The sequence below is a fragment of the Vespula vulgaris genome, chromosome 6 (genome assembly GCF_905475345.1).
Source record: "Vespula vulgaris chromosome 6, iyVesVulg1.1, whole genome shotgun sequence".
Taxonomy (NCBI): domain Eukaryota; kingdom Metazoa; phylum Arthropoda; class Insecta; order Hymenoptera; family Vespidae; genus Vespula; species Vespula vulgaris.
In genome coordinates, this window is record NC_066591.1 from 1,660,001 (window position 1) to 1,682,500 (window position 22,500).

At 33.9% G+C, this 22,500-nt stretch overlaps 1 protein-coding gene across 2 annotated transcripts in view; it reads left to right on the top strand.

Moving 5' to 3' along the window:
- Positions 1-22,500, top strand: part of LOC127064364 (myb-like protein Q) — a 62,355-nt gene that overhangs the window by 2,476 nt on the left and 37,379 nt on the right. The window contains exons 1-2 of one of the 2 annotated variants that reach the window (XM_050995301.1): positions 1-271; positions 2,209-3,544. The exon at positions 1-271 is cut by the window's left edge and continues 2,476 nt beyond it. In XM_050995301.1, coding sequence (XP_050851258.1) covers positions 1-271; positions 2,209-2,459 — 522 coding nt within the window. In that variant the 3' untranslated portion in view covers positions 2,460-3,544. Of the gene's footprint in view, positions 272-2,208; positions 3,545-22,500 lie in introns of those variants that run through there. The other variant, XM_050995300.1, reaches the window with a different exon arrangement.

Below are 22,500 nucleotides of genomic sequence, written 5' to 3' on the forward strand. Positions count from 1 at the left end.
CACCACCATCATCATCATCATCACGCGGCACGACACCACGCAGTTCATCCGGGACTACACGCGGCCGCTCTTCAGCAACAACAACAACAGCACCAACACCAACAACAACAACAACACCAACAGCAACAGCAGTTCAAGAAAAAGAGTTCTCAGCACCATGGAAACTCTCAGGCTGGACAGAATGGAAAAAGAAGTACTGGACAGGGTAGTCCTTTGGACGCTCTGTTCCAGATGACGAGCAAGACCTTCGACGCTGGTGAGCACAGTCAAGGTGAGAGACATTTATTTTCTTTCTTTTTCTTTTATTTATTTTTTTCTTTTCTTCTCTTTTCTCTTCTTCTTCCTTCCCCTTTTTTATCTCTTCTAATATTTATCTTTGTTATTTTTATTATCGTCTCACTCTCCTCGATCTTTTTCACCTTCGTTCATTCGTTCATTCGTTCATTCATATCATCTATCTCTTTTTTCCTTTTTTTTGCCATCGGAGGGAACGCTCTTCTAATTGAGTCTAGTTCGCGCTTCAGCAACGTTTCTGCGCTCGGCAGAGTTTTCTTCCTTTTCCCTTTTTTTTTTTTCTTTTTCTTTCTTTCTTTCCTTTCTTTTTTTTTTCTCCTAAAGATGTTCACTCACTATAATTGCATCAGGAGTGGTTAATTAACCTGAGCTAAGGGAAACGACGTGCGTATATCTTGCTTTATGTAATCTCTCTCTCACTCGTATAGGGGTGGGGTGAGCGAGGGAGGGAGGGAGGTATAGTCAAACCGCAGATAGATAGGTAGCTTAAATGTGTTATTACATCCATTACATGTTTCCTCGTGTGCTTTGTCGTTCTCGATGAAGAGAAAACAATTTTTATTATTATTATCTCTTTTTCTTCTTTTTTTCTACTTTTTCTTCTGCTGCTGCTGCTTCTTCTTCTTCTTCTTCTTCTTCTTCTTCTTCTATCTCATCGATACGTTTTGCTTCGATAAGCGTGAAGATAGATATATCATAACGCATTACATTAGTTTCTCGATTGCAGTGACGAGCAGCTCTTCCTCTTCGTACATTTAGTCACCGTAATTTATTCGTCACGCAATTATCCGTGACGCAATCGGAACAATGTTTAACGTTACGTCATGTCTATGCTGGTGAAAAAAAAGTTATTCATATATAAAATTATACATATACATACATACATACATACATATATATATATATATACATATCGAATCTTCAATCGTCGATTATTTCCATAGAAAATACTTATGTTTCGATGATCGCGCTTAAGACTTAGTTCGCGTTATCGTTCGTTACATTAATTAGAGGACAAGGCAAATTAAGAAAGTAGAACTATGAATAGACGAGTTTGTATGCAGTTTCTATGTGAGAAAAATATATATATATATATATATATATATATATATATATATATATATATCTCATAATCAACGAGTTAGGAACGCTCGAAGGAAGCATGGGGCATATTCGTGTAGAAAGATCTCGAGCATCGATCTATGAATACGGGCCTTAATTTTGATTGATGTTCTGACTCCATAGGCAGTTATATGCCGTAGGTGTGCAGCGCGTGCGGTCCCAGTTTCACTAACAACAAAACCTCTTTGCAATGTTTTGCATTTTATTGTCTTTAACGGCTATGGGGTAGATAGCTAGATTGAGATTATAGACGCTTTCTTGGCTAACTTTTCTCACAAATCTATCACCGAAAGGATCGCTCATTTATGTATTTCACACCACGATCTAATCTACGTTTGATGTCGAAATGAGAAATTTAATTAGCAACGAATAAATGTCTACAGATATTTATGTATATATATTATATATACATGTATGTATCTATGTATGTATGTATGTATGTATGTATGTATGTCTGGAGATATAATCGATTCAAACGCATTCGTTCGCTGTCAACGATTCCCTTATTCGACTTTATTGCGATCTCGTTTTCGCTCTTCATCATCATCTTCTTCTTCTTCTTTTATTTCGTCGACACATTTAAGAAGATTCCGTGTTTTCTCTTGACGACTCCATTTTTATTTGTTCTTCTTTTTTTAATTTCATTTTTGTCTTTCCTTTTATTTCCTTTTTCTTATCATTTTTTTTTATCATCCGATATATACGTTGAAAACTTGGCGCTCTTCTCGCTTCTCGTACGCTTTGAGTCACATTGAAAACATTAGTAATTGGATGATATTTCATTTCCTATAGATATCTACAGAGCTAAGCGAGTTTATCATAAGCTTTCTGTTTTACGATCGCTTTCCTGCTACGTCGCAATAAAAGGATTTTCCCGGCTTTTGGACCGTGACGATCCTGCTAGCGACCTAATTACAACGAATCGATCTCGATCGCTATCTCCTTCTTTCACGTTATTTTCCTTTTTATTTTTTTTTCTTTCCTTATTTTCTTTTCCTTTTTCTTTTTTTTTTTTCTTTTCCTTCTTCCCCGAGCAAAGCTAACATCTGCCGACCGTTTACGCCACGAACATTTTAAAAAAGGGAAACTAAACGAATTGGGTATTAGATATTTCGTGTGTGTTTACGTGCATGTGTGTGTGTATGTGTGTGTATCGAAGGTTCTTTTCAAGGAAAAAAAAGACAAAGAAAGAAAATAAATGATAACAATGAAATTTTCCAAATCGATTACGAACCGATTAAATTTTTTATTACGAATCGAATCCTCAATGATAACAATCATTATTCCATGGGTATTAAGATACGATCTTAAGTAATACCTACCTGGTGTCACTTCTAAATCGTCGAATTTATGTTCTGACAAAGAAAAGAATAAAAGAGAAAGAGAGGGAGATAAACTATATAGTCCAACCATGTCCACGAAATAGTTTCGTACGAGTGTAATGCTTATCTCGAAGTTGTCGATTGCGAGATCGTGTCGTTGGAATCGAAACAAGGTGAGAAAACGTGTATTTAATCTTGTCGTCGAGAGTTACGGGTGTTTAAAAGAGAGAAAAAGAAAAGGAAAAAAAAAAGAAGAAAATAATAAAAGCAGCAATGAGAAGAAGAAGAAGAAAAAAAAAGAAACGAAAAGAAAAGAAAAAAAGAGAATAAGAGTGAGGTACCGATAGCGATTACTTCGAATCGAGGCGATTATGGTTCGAAAGTCGATGGAATGACGAATTTAGGTTTATGACTTGCACGCGCCTGTGCTACTGTATATCACTCGCGTAAAAATCGCTGACAACTTGAATATATCGTGTTCATACATACATATATACATACATACATACGTATATACGTACGTAAGTACATACGTAAACACGTAAGTGTATACTACATGCATAAAAGCGTGCATACGTGAATACACACAAAGCATATCTTTATATAAGCTGTTTCTAAAACAGGTGTGCAGATTTAAAAAAAAGAAAAAAAGAGGAAAAAAGAGAATAAACGTAGGTACCTATTTTATTTATATTCGTGTGAAGGAAAACTTGATAAAAACTTGACGATCTCTTTGACACAAGGTTACAAGAACGTTCTTTTTTATGTTTTTGTATTACTTTTTTTTTATGACCCAGTATTTAAAAGAAGACAAATTTTATATCTTTGTTTCTTTTTTCTTTTTTTTTTTTTTTTTTAATAGAGATAATCAAAATGTCATGTAGTGTGAATTGTGAACAAAAAGAAAAAGAAAGTAATTGTATTTCTAAGAGATAGGAATGTTGAATGAAATTTTCAACATTGATTATACGTAGCATATAATATATATATATTATAGGTATATAAACATAGTAAATTATTGAGTCATAGACGAAAATAAATTTAGAATATAAATCTGTGGAATATATTCATAAAATTTAGATCAACGACGAGAGAAGTTCATCGATTCTATTTCTAACTCTTAGATTCATTTAATGATCATTTTCATTGGGTATATTCGAATATCCTGTTTTATAAACAGTCTCTGTAACGTATTTAAGAGGCACGTTTCTACGAGCTATAGGTACTAATATTAGCCGAGCAATTTAATAAACGTGTTCGTAGTAGATACACGACAGACGTCGCAATTAAATGACATCGATATTTTTCTTATTTTTTTTCCTAAGCATATTTAGATACGGATTCATTACAATTATTAAATGACCATCTCTCTCTCTCTCTCTCCCTCTCTCTCTCTCTCTCTCTTTTTCTCTTTGGGATTTCAAATCCCACGATTTGGACAATTTTGTGTTCCAGGATAAACATTGTTACTATATATCTAACATCGATGTTATTACGATCTCACAATTTCGACATACATATATACATATATACATACATACATAGATAGATACATATATATATAAGTAAGAATGATAGTGGACACGGAAATAGGTATTAATCTCGTAGGAGTTCAAGTTAGAGGAGGAGAAGAGGGAAGATTGTCAGGACGAGATCGATGGCACACCAGGGACGGGTACATGATTACGTTTACGTACGAGTATTAATGGACGTACACAATATATAGTGACGGTGTTGTATTGTATTGATATTTAGCGACAGTTTATTCTCTATCAACTACGATTATTTTGGATTTAGATATAGATTAGAAATACGTAGATACATATAACGCAATGAATCTGGTTAAACTATGTTTTTCTTTCTTTCTCTTTTTTTAAAAAAATTTTTTAAAAATGGTTACTTATTAATGGTTACTTATTAATTACCAATGGTTACTTATTAAGAACTTCAAACTCCAAATTAAGTTTTGATATACGTGATTGATGTGCAAGTATCAATCAGTTGTGCAATAATTTAAGAAAGGACGTTTATAAAATCTTCTTATTGAAAAAGAACTGAAAGAGAGAGAGAGAGAGAGAGAGAGAGTTTTCGACGAGTAGTAGATTTTGTTTGTATTTCGGAAAAAGTATAAGAACCAAGGTTCAGAACAAGATTGGATGAGTAAACTTGCGAAATATTTACTTCCATTTTAACAGAAAGACTGACTGCTTCTTATGTTCTCTCGTTTTATTTATCCTCAAAGGAAAAGGTTCCTCGATTTCCGATTACCTAGACTTATAAAAAAAAGGGAGGATAATCTCTTCAAAGAAATTCCGTACCTTTATCCTTTTTCTCTCTCTCTCTCTCTCTTCTCTCTCAAGTTTCATTAATATATCTTTGAACACATAATCTTTCGTGAAGAATCTCGTAAAATTCTGTTTCCTGTCATGTTTCACACGACTAGTATTATTTTCGAAAACAGAATGTATTTTTATAAATAAAATTGTTGCAAGGTTCATAGCAGATTTCTTAGGAAAATATCTCGATATAACGTAGTCTATCTCTCTTTCCCTTTCTGTATACGTGGATATATGTGTACCTGTGAGTGTGACAAAGAGAGAAAATCTGATCACGTTTGTTGGTTGGTAGTAGTCCATGACCATGAGAAAGTTCAAAAGATGTCACCCTTTATGTGAACCATAGTCTTGTGAGCTCAGAAAATTATATTTTTTCTTACAGTTTCTTCTCGCCATTGTATCTTCTTTTTTCCTATCTTTTTTTTTTTGTGTTGTTGTTTTTTCATTAATTTTTTTTCTTCTTTTTTTTCTCTCGTCTCGCAAAGTAGGGTACGTAAAGGTATAAATTGACCCAAGAGGAAAAGCAAAGATGAAGAAAAAAGTTATGAGAATTGGTCAAAAGATAGGGTATGTGTGTGTTTGTGTCTGTGCGTGAAAGAGGGAGATAGAGAGAGGGAAAGTGTATCTAAGAAGAAACTTTGGGTTATTTACAATTTAAAAATGATTTCAAAAAGATATAAATAAATATAAAAAGATATACAATCTGGTATAAAGAATAAATTGACAGATATTTTGAGAAATTTTTTACAGAAATTCATGTTATTATTTCTATATTTTATTATATCACATGGGGTTAATTATGGAAAAACTTAGATATGTACAAAAATAGTATAGTTACAATTTTTTTTGTATACGTACTTTAGTTTTATTTATTTTACACACACACACACACACACACATATATATACGTGTAGTACATGGATTATTTAGTAAATAATCAAGATTTATATTCACGATTTTTTTTTTCTAAACAAAACAAAATAGATAAATTAATATCCATGCACACTCTCTTGCATACAAGTTATATCACAATCATCGTATTATATATTAAGCGTTGAGATTATTAATGCAAAATTAATTTGCGTCTTGTCGCGGTGAAAGTCGGCGAAAATATTGTGATCTATTCGTATATCTTCGATCATTGTCGAATTACGTAAGAAAAAAGAAACAAAGACAGAAAAAGAGATATGAATAGATGGATAAATAGATAGATAGATAGAGAAAGAGAGAGAGAGAGAGAGAAAGAGAGGAAAATAAAAAAAATTTCATCTTGCACGTTCGACCTTAGGAAGAAAAAACGAAGAAATATTTTTTCTCATAAATCTTTTTATTTCTTCTTTGATATTTTCGTCGCAGTTAGTTCTCTCAGAAGTTCTTTCTGCACGTGCTGAAGAAGTCATCTCGTGTGTTCATCGATATTCACAAGAAAGAAGAAAAGTGATGGTGGTTATGACGAGATAGGATGGAAGAAGGATGGTGGGTTTGAAAGGGTGAGAGGGGAGGGGGAGGAGTTGGGCGGAGAGGAGGAGGGATGGAGGGGACCATTAAATGGAAGGAGACTGCGAAATTGTCGTTTCCACGCGCACTGCGCGTTTTTTTATTTCATTTCTCTTTTTTTTCCAATTTCATTTCGTATCTCTTTTTTCTTTTTCTTTTTTCTCTCTGTTCCTTTTTCGCTCGGCAAGAAGTGGCGAAATCTTCCTTTGAAAAATTTTTTCTTCGTCTTCTTCTTCTTCCTTCCTCGACGAAAGCACTGTTTTCGAGAGTCGCTAAGAAAAAAAGCCGTGTATTATGTCGAGAACAAAACGGAAAGAGGAACGTGCATAAGGGATGCGGAAAGAGAGAGAGAGAGAGAGAGAGAGAGAGAGAGAGAGAGAGAGAGAGAGAGAGACGTATATTGGCACGCACACATAGAAGCGCGTAATCAGTTGCGCTCGCGCGCTCTTGAGCGCTCGCGAGCGCTCACGCGTGCGTGCCGGTCCAGTACGCGTATAATTTTAGGCCTTACCTATACAAGAGAGTAATTTATTACGTGGGTCCGACGCGAGAGAGCATATGTTTCATTTGCATATAGCGTGATACAGAAAAACGCTCCGCGGACCGGACCTTTTCGAGGATATACATAGGTATAGGTTGGTACTTAGGTGGGGTAGATATATAAGCGAATAATGTTGACAAAGGATAATTTCTTGCCCTTTTACGTTCTCCACCAATGTTTTCTCTCTTTTTGTCTCTTTCTCTCTTTCTTTTTGATGGTCTCGCTTTTTTTTCTGTTCTTTTTTTTTTCTTTTGGATATTATTCGAGAAGGGAAAATTGAGGGATGAGAAGGAGAAATCGGGGGAACGAGAAGTGAGAAAGAAAGAAAATGGAATAGAAACAGATTTAAGGGAGATAGAAATATATAGAAATATTATATACATATGTTTATATACATATTTATGTATATATATATAAATGTATGAGTATAGTATATATATATATTTTTTATTACATTATTATAATTGAAGTTAAGTAAAAAAGGAAGAGAAAAGAAGACATAAACAACAACAAAATTACGAATATAATAAAGATAATACGTGGGTATATTGAACGAGTTATAAGGGGTTCTTTTAATCATTGTTACTGATCATCGATGTGAGAGATATTCGTTGGTACAATAATTTGATAATAATTAATATTAACGAGAAAAAAAAACAGAAGAAGAGGGAGAAAGGAAGAAGAAAAAGAAGAAACATGGAGGAAAAGGGGAAAGAGGAAGAGGAGGAGAGGTGGATATTCTCACGTTATGCAACAGCTCTAATTGATGCTCGTACCTGCATCAATGTTCTTAAAGGATCATCAACGTCGACGCGTTGAACCCGCAGGTAAAGCTGTACTCGACCGCACGTGAGAGAGCCACGAGAAAGTGTATAAAAATGATTGAATTCAATAGTATCGTCTGGAATACACAGTACTAACTATCAGAGAGAGAGAAAGAGAAAGAAAGAAAGGGAAAGAGAGATCCACGACGCGCGCGGATGGCGGCAGCAGAACGCGTATATGTTTTACGCTCTCTGTGTGTCGGAAAGAACGTTGTACTTGAAATAAGGCCTTCGCGATGTTTTATGAGCGAACGTACATTGTTATTAGCGGGCTTACCTGTCACGGTCGATACAACTTAATAGCCCTGATATTTATGCACGAAATATCGCCATGAACTGTGTCTTTAATTGTACGTTATTCTTATGGCAAGAGAGAAGAAAATAGAGAAATGAAAAAGAAGAAGAAGAAGAAGAAGAAGAAAGAAAGAAAATAAAATGAAAATAGGAAAAAAGTGAAGATTTGAAGAAATGGAAGCTTTCGACATGTCCAAATTTATATATATATCTTGTCTATCAATTAATCATTTATACAATTTTTCTTTATGCATTGAATTAATCCATGCGTTGAATATTATTATACAATGAAAAAATATATATATCTATATAAATATATGTGTGTGTATATATTTGATTATATATATATATATACCTGCGGGTAGATCTAAACATCGATAAGATCTAAACATCGATAAGATCATTTCGTAGTGGCGCGACGTTTCCATCGCGTGAATTAAAACACCTTGGTGAAGTTGGAAACTTAGATCGAGCCATTTACAGTGATCCATTCTCTTCGAACAAAAAAAAAAACATAATATATAATATAATAATAACGGTGAAACTTCGGAGAGACATTAACGACGACATTAACCAAATCGTTCTGTGTATGTACAACATTTGCTTATAAAAGTCATAAATCACATGGCTATTCTCTTTTATACGATGAGATCCTACGGTGGTAACAGATAATATTACTACTACTAATATTACTACTATTACTACTACTACTTCTACTACTACTACTACTATTACTATTACTACTACTACATCGATGCCATAAGCTTAGCCGCTTATGTGAACCGCCCAGAGTGAAACACCTGCCTCGAACGACGCACGAGACTTCCTATCTAACTCATTTGCCAGCCAGCGAAACTCCGATGATTTTTCAGTAATCCTGATATTACCGAGCCACTTTTACATACCCATATGTAAGTAAGTACATGAATACGTATGTAACCGACTACGTGTATCTACATAAATATTTACATACATTCATACGTACGTGCATACGTACGTACATACATAGGTATTTACATACATCGAAGAACGAACACGAACAATGTTCGATGAATTTCGCCTCGATCTACTTTTCCTTTTCTTTCATTCTCCATTTTCCTTTTTTTCGTTTTTTTCTTCGTCCTTTTCTTTTCTCTTTTCTTTTTTTTTTGACGAGTTCTTGGCCCTCCATATTTTATTCGCATAAGACGCGTGTGATCACCCGAATCATGTCCTTTCTATTTTTCTTTTTTTTTCTTTATTTTAGCCTCTTCTTTTTTCTTCTTCTTTTCCTTTCCCCTCCTCTCTCTCTCTCTCTCTCTCTCCCTTTCTTTTCCCTTTTCCCAAGTTGCGGTCTCTCGGTTCTGAATTACAAATGATATCGAATCGAATCGCTCGTAATATTATTCGATACGTGTTCCATTACCAAGCCGAGGCCTCGGGATTCAAATTAGATTACCGGTAAGTTAGGCATTCTCGTTCCTTTTCTTTTTCTTTATGTATATATGTATGTATATATATATATATATATATATACACACACGTATATATGTACAAATGTGTACGTATAAATCTCTCTGTTGCTCTCTCGTTCTATCTCTGTCCTTTTCTCTGTGTAGTCTGACGGACAGACGGACAGACACACACGTACCTATATCCACGAAAGGGCCTGAGGCCCTTCCACCAACACGGTAGCCTCACGTATTCGCAATTTACTTCTGATTATTACGCTCTCTATACTTACGCGCGGTATTCTTATCTCTCTTTCCTCTCTTTCTCTTACCCTTTCTCTTACTCTCCCCGTTTTCTTCGGGCTGAATCTTATGTAGAAGAAGAAGAAGAAGAAGAAGAAGAAGAAGAAGAAGAAGAAGAAGAAGAAGAAGAGAGAAAGAGAGAGAAGAATCGAGTCAGGGATCGATTTACGTTGGAGTCCCGATCGTTTGAGTCTCGTCGATCTACCTACCCTTCTCTACCTCGTACATGATCCTAAAGGCTATATCTCTATACCTAACTTCTTCGAGTGAAGACGTTAAAGGTCTCTCTCATCGTATGTATGTATGTATGTATGTATCTATGTATGTATACACATCTTTTCAACTCGAAGATTCGTTCCTCTTTTACATACATACATACATACATACATACATATATATATCATACATATATATAATACATAATACATATCTATGTATCTCTATTTTGATCATAGTTCGTATCATGGAATTTATAAAAATCTTTCGAGACTTAATAAAAATCAAACTCGTCCTTTCCAATACAGATATCGACACTTTCTGTTCGATATCTGATATTCATTAACGCGGAAGCGTCGTTCATGGTTCATTTATTATTTCTTTTTCTCTTCTTTCTCTCTTTTATTTTTTTCCTGAATTTTCTTTTTCTTTCTATTCTCAACGAGATCCATTTCGTTCTTGGCGCATTAAACGGGAAGTTTCTTTTTTTTTCTTTTTTTTTTTTAATCGTGTAACCCAAATATCCGAAGTAAAACTTTTTCTTTTTTTCCTTTTCTTCATTTCTTTTTTGCCCTTTTTCATTTCGTTCGTCTCTTTCTTCTTCTCTTTCGTAGAAAATCAACGATTGTCATAAGTCAAAGTTAATTCTTTGCTCGTTACGTTTTCAAGCTCCGCATAATCACTTAGGTATCTACTTATCTATCGTACCGCGACCAAGTGGGAAGACAAAAACCATAGTGTTTGTTTCGACAAAACCTTCTTGACTTTAATTAAAAATACCAAAGGCTTCCTTTTCTTTCATCTAGGCTCCAACTAACACCGGTAATTACCTCGTCGACATCGCAAACATTCTCCGTATAGTTCGTTAAATAACAACCCTTTTACGATATAACAACGATCGGCTACCGTGAAAAAGTGTGTATGTATATAAGTATTTACACGGAGGGATAACTTTAACTATCGTTAAATATTTCGCACGAGTCTTTCGACCAAGGAATTTCGATGAAAGGGATCAACGAATATAACGACGGGAAAATGTTTATCGATGAAAGAGTAAATTAGTAACAAATTACAACATTTTCTAACGTCGTACAAGAATTCTATTACAAAAAGTTTGCATTGCATCCTATTTTCAAAAGAGTTTGCCGGGACTTTGTAATAATAAAATGTAAATTCGATGAGTATGGTACCTCAATGAGTACAAAAATGGCGTCCTTTTAAACATTCAAATTAATTTTTTTAGATAAGAAATACGATAGATACTTTTTGTAAATTGCATTTTATTTTTCTGAAGGTTTACCTGGACTTTGTAATAATAAAATGTAAATTCAATGAGTTCACAGTACTTCAAAGATTACAAAAGTGACGTCCTTTTAAACATTCGAATTCATTCTTCAGATAATGAAGTACGATAAATACTTTTTATAAAACGCATTTTATTAAATTAAATTCGATGAGTATGACACTTCAAAAAATATCGTCTCTTTCAAATATTCCAATCAATTTTTTTAAATACGATAAATAGTCCTTGAAACTGTATATTATTTCTGAAAAAATATATTTACCCTTCGTAATAATTCAATATAAATTCGATAAATATGATATTTCGATGAGTACAAAATGGCGTCCTTTTGAACATTGAAATAAATTTCTCTAAATAATAAAATACTATTAATAGATATTTTTTCTTAAAGGAATGCGAATTAAAAAAGTGACAAAATTTGTTTTGAAGGAAGTCAAGATGTAATGATATAGAAGAAGGAATAGCGTTAAAACCGATAATGCGATCCGCATGGTTTAACTTGCAAACGAGAAGCGACGATAGCCGTTCTTACGTAGATTGAATCGTTTTTATCGATCGTGGTTTCGTCGTTTGCTTAGTCTTCGTTCATTCGTAATCTTTGTCGTTATCCGAAGATGCTGTTGAATCGTTGTAAAATTTTTGCGTCATTTTGTAAAAAAAAAAAAAAAAAGAAAAAAAACAAAGAAAAAGAAACAACCGCGAGACTGTTTACTCCGTCGCATTTATGCGGTTGCAAGCAAGGCCGAGCAAAGCGTAAACATGTTTCGAAGAAGAAAATACAAGAGAAGAGAGATGAAGAGTAAAAGAGAGAGAGAGAGAGAGAGAGAGATAGATGAAGAGAAGTTCAAACGTTTCCTTTCGATTAGTTCTAACTCTTAATCGTACAAACTCTTGTCAAAATAGCTTTTTATCAATCACTTCGCTTTTAGTCTACGATCAAAGACCTAAGGGTAGAAGGTGTTCCATTTTTGTTTAATTCTTTTCTTTTCTAAAAATAACGAAACGAACTCATAAAAAACATCTTTCTTCTCTCTCTCTCTCTTTCTTTTTCGTTCATAGGAGATCCTCATATAAATCGTTGATTGGATGCGAGTTCGTGAAGAGCTCGTAATTCCTTTTGTGTATCTTCCTATGTCTTTCTCTTCTCATTTTAATAATTAAATCTAAATTATTCCATGGATGAACGAGAGAGAAAGAGAGAAGATTAAAAGGAGGGAACGTCGACAGTCATAAAATAAAAGTTAAAAAAAGAAGAAGAAGAATATAAGAAAGAAAAAGAAGAAGAAGAAGCGTTGAGATTGAACGTAGAAAGAAATAACATCAAGGATTTTTCGAAAGAATAATAAAATCGATATAAGCGTACTAATTAAGAAGCTCGTAAGCCTCTACTGTCTATCGGTTTTTAATAGACGTTAACGTACGTACAAAGTTAATACGTTCCTTTTACGATCGTTCTTCTATATTTTATTTTTTACCTTTTTTGTTTCTTCTTCCTTTTTTGTTTTTTCATTCTTTCCCTTTCTTTTCATTTTCTTTCGGCGAAGAAAGAAATTTCTTTCTTTGTTCTTTATCTTTTTGTTTTTATTTATTTATTAAAAAAGATCAAATGCCCAAATTATGAATTATATATATATATAATTATTATATATACATATATAATTGTATATATATATATATAAATATATATAAATATATATAAATATATATTTATGTATATTTATATTTGAAAATGGAAGCGACGTCACATAGTATCGGATGAAGAACGACGAGCCGTTATAGTAATTATACTTAGATGTACGAGAAACGATCATGGATATTCAGTTACGTTCAGAGGTAGTTAGCAGCAAAACGGGAATTATTAGACGTAACCGTCTATGGAAGAGAGATAAAACATCGTTCGCAAGGCTGCCGCATATTATAACACGTTGTTTTAAAAGCGCGTGCGCAGTGATACCGGTACGGATAAAAGAGCGTCGCCATAGTTCATGTCCCCATATATGTACTTACTTATATACCTATGTATATATATATATATGTATATATCTGATATATAATATGCATATCCGTGGCATCGAATGTCATTGCTCTTTATAGGTATATTTAGTCGAGAAAGAAAAAGAGAAAGAAAGAAAAAGACGAGTTTGTAACTATGAAAAGAAAATCATAAATATAAGAAAAAAGAATTTATTTCTTATCGGAGAAGAACAATTTTTTTCTATTCTATTTTATTTTCCTTTTTTGTTTCTTTATTACACACCATTATCGTTAAATCATTCTCAATAATTAAAATATACATACATACATGCATACATGTATATATACAAAAAAGAAAAAAAGAAAAGAGATTGAAATTTTGAGAACGTAGTTCGACATAAATAATTGTTTTTTCTCTTTTTTTTCTCCTTTTTTTTTTCTTGAATCGTTTCTCTCGTTTCTCGTCGTTCTCGTTCTCCCAGCACGATGGGTTGCAAGATTTAAATCTGTCAAAGGAGGTTTTCCTTTCCTCTCTTCGCATCCGCCCTCATTTACTCGCATATTTATCGTTGTAACCGAAGAGGCTTCTTCGGTCCATCGACGAAACCAACGACACCACCAATTCCAACACCAACACCAACACCAAAAAATTTCTTCGAAGCGAAACTAATCTTCGGCGTATCTCTTTACGGTAGCTCTTCGTGTTTGTTGGACTGTAGTGAGAGGGGATGGTGATGGGGGTGTGTATGGGAAGAGGAGAAGAGGGAAGGAGGGAGGACACGCATTAGTTACGTTAAAGAACAGTGACACGAGTCGTGGAAACCACTTGAGTTTCCGGCTTCTGTAAGAGTAGAAAGAAAAAAGACGGAGAAAGAGAAAGAGAGAGAGAGAGAGAGAGAGAGGTTGGACAAGGGTGAACGCGTCTATGGTACGAGTTGTTGTGACAGTTTGCCGAACAAACAAAAACATATCCAGGCAGGCGCCCCTTTCCTAAGTCCCGTCGATCTTTTTTCTTCTTTTCTTTTTTTTTTTCTTTCTTTCTCTGTATCTCTTTTTTTTCCTTCTTTTTTTTCCTTTTTTCTTTTTCGGAAACATTTTACCAAAAGTAACAGAACCCCCAATTCTCTCCTTCTACTGCCCTTCTGTCGGTTGCGTTAAGTGACCATTTGCTTTTCAAACGACCGAATTGCTTTTTCGAGAGAGCCAAACTAGAATCTCTTTTCCTTCTGTTCTTTTACTACGTGGAGAAGATAATAGAAGATGAGAAGACGTGAACGACGAAATTCCTTGTCTTCTTCTAGGCTGCGAAGTTTCGTGTGTCATGAAAAAAAAAGGAAGAAGAAAAAGAGAAAAAAAAAGAATGAGAGAGGACATTAAAATTTCGATATCGTTTGAATGTGCGAGATAGATTTTCGAGAGGAATTAAACAAAATTTCTTTAATTTCTTTAAGTTCGCGATATATCTAAGTACTCAATTTACTCTTTATTTTTGACTATCTATTTACATTTACGGATATTTGGAAAGAAAATCTTTAGGTATACGAAAGATAAACACGTTCATTGAAAAATTGATAGATCGTTAGAAATCGATTTATAATTCTTGAAAATTTCGATCTATGTATCAGATATGTACCTATTAACTTATATATGTATCTACCTACTTACCCAAATCAATCTCAACGTCGTAGGTACTTCGTTTCAATTATCTTGCAGAGTAGTTTTCTAATCTTTTATTTTATGTCAGCCATTGAGCTTTCTCACGCTTCGGTATCCGGTCTGGCTACCTATATCGAATTCAATAAATCGGATCGAATAATCTCGTCGCCCACCGCGATTGGATTTTCTCTCTCTCTCTCTCGTAAGTCGGTAGGGAATTAGGAGAGAAAGAAGGCGGTGCAAAAGACGAAAGGTATAGGAGAGTGGAGGGGTGGGGAAGGGAAGGGGGAAGTGGAGAAATCCCGAAGAGAATATCGAAAAAAAGTAGCGACGCCAGAAGGAGGAATAATTCTCAATTAGCCGGTTGGAGATCTCTCTCTCTCTCTCTCTCTCTCTCTCTCTCTCTCTCTCAAGAGAGAGAAAGAGAGAGAGAGAAAGAGAGAAAGAGCGAGGGAGTGAGAGGGGGCCTAAGTCGTATTTATGTCGGTGCTCGTTCCCCGTTCTTCTCTCCGTTTCTTCTGAGATCGACGAGAAGTCTCAAGTAAAAGAAGAATAATAATAAGAAGAAGAAGGTGAAGGAGAGACAGAGAGAGAGAGAGAGAGAAGATAAAGGAGAAGGAGAGAACGACTTCTCAACGACACCCAACGCAGGATCCGATTTATATTGGACCATGGCTCGCGAGATTTATGCTTGCTATCTGTCTCAGTTTGTCCAGGATTCTCCGTAACAGTACGTCCAATCATTGTCGTCCTTCCAAGCGACCAGCCCTTCTTTTTCTTTCTCTTTCTCTCTCTTTCTCTCTTTGTCTTTCTTTTTCACCCATCGATACTTCACCCTGAAAGGTCCAATTTCCAAGCTACGAAACTACGAATACACGAGAGACGGTTTACCATGTACGATCGACACTAAATTTATCTTGTTTGACGAAAGATTTCTTTGAGAAATTTCAAAGAGATCAAAGAACATCTATTATTTTTCCCTATGATTTCAAAAGTTTTCGAAACTCTTGAAATTTTGTATGGTACATCTTGATATGTTTAATAGATTGAATAGACGTTGATTTTGATGAATGAGTCAAACGCGTAATATAAGTGTTGAGAAAAGAAAGAAACTTTAATATGGTAAACCTCGACATTTTAATACGGTAAAACGTAGGATATGACAATAGTAAAAACAATAATAATTTTAATGATTTTTTTTTTACAAGACACTTATTTGACTTATTTGAATTATATTAGTGTTACTTTCGAAGACGTTGCCCTAATTATTCCAATAAGAATATCATAGATATAAATTCGTGTAATAGAATCACGATTGACTTGGTCTAAGATAAAGGATTCGTTTAATCGTTGAACACGATAATAATTATTCAATAATTCCTCGTTAACGTCTCGATCGACGATATCGAAATCATAAAAATTTCAGTAAACACTGTCGTTATTTAGATTTTTATTTCTTTTTAACCCGTTCTCTTAATGATATCGAATTCATTGAAGTTTCAACAAATGACCCCGCCACGACTATTCTTATTTATATTTTTATTCGTTTCATATGTTCTCTCGAGTGTGTAGATAATAGTAAGATTTCTTGCGGCACCTTTTTGATTTCCTTCAAGGGAGAAGTTTAAAGGGGCCGCGATTGATGGACTTTTATGAGTGGGGAAGGGTTGAAGGTGTGATAGTTGGTAGCGGACGGGCACATACGACGCAACCATCCAAACGAAATTGATTTTCGCGTGTCACGTATTTTTCGGCAGTCTCGAGCTACCAGAATGAGAAAGAGGAAGGAAAGAGACGAAGAAAGAGGAGGTAAGGAAGGAAGGAAGGAAGGAAGGAAGAAGAATAGGTAAAAGAAAAAGAGATGGAAGATGATAGACGTGGTAGCACGTTGCGGCCCACGTTCAAAAGCAGTCGGACAGGCAACCTTTGAAGAGAATAGTGTGGACCACGAATGAAAGAAAAGAAAAGAAAAGAAAAGAAAGAAAAAGACGAGGAAGAAGAAAGAGGTAACGTCGATACGAAAAGAAAGCTAAGAGAAAAGGAGATGGGAAATAAAGCCATAAAATATTTTACGGCTCGTGAGTAAGCGCGTGTGCAACGAGCGGCCATCGGGCCGGTATTGGACCCTCGAACTTTTGGGGGCCCACAACCACATTGAGAATCTTTCAGACGCAACCCATTGTCTCTAGAATTCGAGACTTCCGTTCGAGTCGCATTTCTTCGTTGAAAAAAAATCTTTAAATGTTCCATTCCTCCTTCTCGCTATTCCATCGATTTTATATCTATATCTAATTATTTGACCACGTGCACTTTTTTTTATTTTTACGATACGATCTAATCGTCGATATATTTTTTTCGATCCATATATACCGATATATTTATTCCGTACGCGATGTCGATTAAATCAACTAGTTAACCGTACAAATTCTTTTTTTCGTGTTATAAAACATTATTGTTATTATAACCGATCGAAAAAAGAAAGAAACAGGGAGAAAGAATTATTTTTCCTCTAGATAATTTTTAATCGTTCACGCTTGAGATTTTTTATTACATACTTTCACTCGTCTCGCCGCGGATTTATTTAAAGCAGCCGTCAGATGACAAATTACACTTTACTTTCTAGATTTTTCATATGTGCGAATCGATTCCGGAAGGGATAGTCATCTAAGCTCTCTTCTTGCCTTTCATTCTTGTTCCTCTCTCTTTCTCTTCCTCTCTCTCTCTCTCTCTCTCTCTCTCTCTCTCTCTCTCTCTCTCTCCCCCTCTTTTTCTTACTCATACACATAGATACATAGATAAAATACGTTCTTACCTCGCAGAAAGATTTACTGACATGCTAATTGTTCTCTTCATGAGAGGAAGGCGCTAAGTGAAATAAAAGCGCTACCAAGTAAGTACTAACACGAACGTTCGTTCCTTTAACCTCACCGATCGAAGGGAAACAGGCTCTCTGATAGTTTTCTACCGCATCGGTTTGACTTATCGGACTCAAGAATCTCTGAAAAGCTAAAGCTTCCTTTACGGATTTCTATGTATGTATGTATGTATCTATCTATCTATCTATGTATTTAACTACATCTGTAAGTATGTATGAAGCGCAGAAGAAACGTATGTAACTCGATGTTAACATTTAACGATTACCTTAGCGTTTACTACGAGTTCCGGATATCTTTGCTATTTTTGCTTTTTTTTTTCTTTCTTCTTTTTCTTCTTTTCTCTTTTTTTTCTCTCTTTTCTTTTTGTCGAACGACCCGCGTTATAAAAGTTTAACCGAGTGTGAATTATCACGTTGGAAAGGTATAACTCGCAAAACCATTCGTCAAAACCCATTCGCTCCTACTATATTCGATGAATAATCTTTAATCTTCGCGTGACTCATATCGTGGGAAAGAGGAGTACGTATTAATCGAGAAATTTTATCGTTTAGATTGAATTCTCTATTATTTGTTTTTTTCTTTTCTTCTCTTTTTTTTCCACTTTTTTTTTCTCTAATAAAAATTCACGGTGCACAGACTGGAATTGAATATTTTATTAATTTTAGATGAAATTAAGTGGAGTAACTTGTTTTTCCTTGTTTTCTCTCTCTCTCTCTCTCTCTCTCTCTCTCTCTTTCTTTTTTTTTCTTTCTTTTTTTTTATCATATTTGATATTATAAAAAAGATCGATATGTACACATCTAGAGATATTAATGCTAGAAACTCGTCGTATTAATGGTTAGCATTAAATTATCTTTATTTTTCTCTTTTTTTTTTTGTTATTAACATCGATTAAAGTTAGCCTTAAATCAATTTTATTTTTATTAACAAATCCTGAAATATTAAATAAATGATAGTAATATTGACATCAGAGATTTCGATGCATTAAAAAGCGTAATTTTTCTTTCTTTCTTGATAACTAAACTAACATACACTTAATTTAAAAATTAATTTATAATTTTGTTAAAATATTATTTATACGTTTTACATGTCATTACTTCGTTTTATTAAGAAATAATATTTACAATGCCTGTAAATCTGTTCGAACATATGAGACATATGAAATCCGTTCAGTCATCAAATCGACCAGTCATCACAAATTTAGTGTTAATAGACGTATATTTATAGAAAATCTTTATACCCTAGTAATAATAATACATGATCGCGTACGTTATAATCGGGTTTCGATTATCGGATCGATACGATAATACGCGATATTTTTCATGTGGGACAGCACAAATGCGTACGAAGAAAGAGATTAGTTTGTCGATTGTTAGAATAGGAAAAAAAAACAAATAAAATAAAAATACAATGAAATAAAGAAAAAGAAGAAGAGAAAAAAAATAGCAAATAAGCAAGTACTTACTTAGATATTTTATGAATACGGTAGAATATGGTAAGAAAGTAACATGTATAAATAGTAAAACCTCCCCTTGAAAAGTTTTTAAATATTGCCGAGTTCACATTATCTCTTTTGAGTGACATCCACGAGGCTAAAGTTAAATAAGTCGTTTGTACGTTCCTGTAAACGAACACACCTGTTCCAAAAAGTAAAGTTTCATTCTCTCTCTCTCTCTCTCTCTCTCTCTCTCTCTCTCTCTCTCTCTTTCTCTCTTTCTTTTTCTCTTTCTCTTTCTATCTCTTTTTCTCTTCAACCATTTAATACGAACACGGTGTCAGTCTCGTTACTTATTCATTATCTTACAATCTTTTCTATGCACACTTGTTTCTTTCTCTCTCTTTCTCTCTCTCTCTTTCTCTCTATCTCTATCTATCTATCTATCTATCTATCTATCTATCTATCTATCTATCTATCTATCTATCTATTTATCTATATGTATAAGTATAGCTCGCGACATTATTCGTATAGCTTAGCAACGTTTATACTTGCACGCTTACGAGTGGAACCACAAATGTTTCAATATCTTCATATTCTAATTCATATTATATATAGAAAGATATGTCGATTATATAGAAACGTTCGTGCGATATATAATAGATACGAATAATCCTTAAAGGCTTAATAATAAGCCTTAAAGGCTTATTATTACATTACATGGAGAGGTTCGTGATTTTCCTTGAAAAAAATACGAGTCACTTAAGCGTCTATTTAAAAAGCTGTCATCGTGTCACGAACGGACCAAGGGAATTTCGAAAATATCTTTATCATCATTCAGCATGTTGATTGATAGAAGAGAAAACAATTATGAGACCGATTAAGTGGAAGCAAGGAAAAGGGGAAACAATAACAGAAACAATAATTGCTCTTTCTTTAATCTGTTTTTTTTTTCTTTTTCATTTTTAATGTTATCTTCAAACGTTTAGTTAAAAAACAGATTTTATATTATTAATGAAATATATATGTACAGGATAGGTAAAAAGATTTCTAGAAAATTCCTAGACAATTCCTTCCAGCGTTACAGTGTGAAAGAAAAAAATTACTCTTTAAAAAGTGTTAGAAGTTTTCGAGATATTTAAAAATCATCTAGGAACTTTTGACCTAGTCTTTATAGCATATATCTATATATATATAATATATACTATAATATATGTACACACATACACAGTACATAAATATCATATAAAAATACCATGCGATATTTTGAAGATAATGCGAAGGATTTTAAGTATGAAGAATGTTTGGATCGTACGTAGATCAAGAAATAATATAGAAAAAAAAAGAAAAGAAACAATAACTAGAGAAAAAGATAAAAAGAAGAAAATAAAGAATACGTGGGTGGGCTAATCGATCGCACAGTCATTAGCGGAATCAAACATGACACCACTGATGTTCGATACGCTCGGAGGACCTTGGACGGCCATGTTTGCGCTAGATCTATGTCTCTCCAGAGTGTAGAACACTAGAGGGCTGGGTTGGGAGGGGGTTTAGGGGGAATTGGGGGGGAGATGGGGGTGGGGGTGTCCCTCTACGCGTTTCGCATCCTTCAATTAGACACCCGGTCTGGAACCAAGCAGTATTAATTCACATGCACGCACGCTTCGAAGCGTACCTACCTTTTAATCTCTCGATCTTTTTATCACCTTTCGTTACACCTTTTTCCCATACCTACCTACGTATATATTCCTTTTTTTTTACCTTTTTCTTCTCTCTTTTTTTACCTTTCTACGTTCTCCCTTTTAATTTTTCTTTCTTTGTCTCTTCATTTGAAAATTACCTACTGAAAGATTGCAGATATCTAGTTTAATGTATGAAACTTTTTAAGCGCTTAATGTTTTATTTATGTTTTAGTTAATTATATAAAAAGTATATATATATATATATATGTATGTATGTATGTATGTATGTATGTATGTATATGTATGTATACATTAATTGGATACATCGTCTAAATATAGGTATATGCAAGTAAATACTTACAAAATGTATAGTATTATCTAAACGAGAACTTTTCATTTCAAAATTACTGAAGTATTAAAGATATTTATTTGAAGGTATGAAACTAATTAGGTATACGCTTAAATAATATACATAGGTATATTCTTGCAAAAAGTATAGTATTATCCAAATGATAACTCGTCACTTGAAAATTACTGAAATATAAATAATTAAAAGAATATTTCACTTACAAAACTTTTTAAGCGTAACATTCTATTTATATTTATATTTATACATACATACATACATACATACGTACATATATCTATGAGATATAAAAGATAACACTTAGGGAATAGAATTAAAATTATCCAATCATCAATCATACTTCAATGATATAAGATTAAAAAATAAAATATTTGAAATTGAAGAAATATCCTATTGTTTTTATGTTTTTTAAAAATAGTTAAAAATTTCACACGCTTCGTTAGATCTTATTATGAGGTTAAAAGCTTCGTTTGGTTTTGACATTTAACGAGCGAGAAATAGCAAAAAAGGAACGGAGAAAAGTGGTGCAAGAGCCATGCGTTTCTAACATTCTTACGTTCTCATAGTTATGATGCCCGCGTTTCTAGTCGCGATGGCGTCTACTTACGTAGATTATGTATCTATGTATTTATGTATATAAGCGTATATAAGCATGTATATCTATGTAATACTTTGTACGTACATATGCATCGCTATTAACCGGCCGGTCTCACTAAATATTCTTCGTTCTTTTAAAGGCCTCGCGTCTTCTAGAACAAAACGGCGGCTAAAGCTATGCCAGCTCGAAATAAATAAGAAAGAGAGTGTATGTCACACGTGGTTTTTACGTTTTTCTCCCGACGATACATACGAGCAAGCAAACTATTTTCTCTTATCGTCGTTCGATCTTTTAACTTCCTCGTTTCTATCTTTTTTTCCTTTATATATTTTTCTCAATCGACTATACACAATGGGACATCGATCACCGTTACCGACTCTCTTTCTCTTTCTCTTTTTCTTTCTCTTTCTCTTTCTCTTTCTCTTTCTCT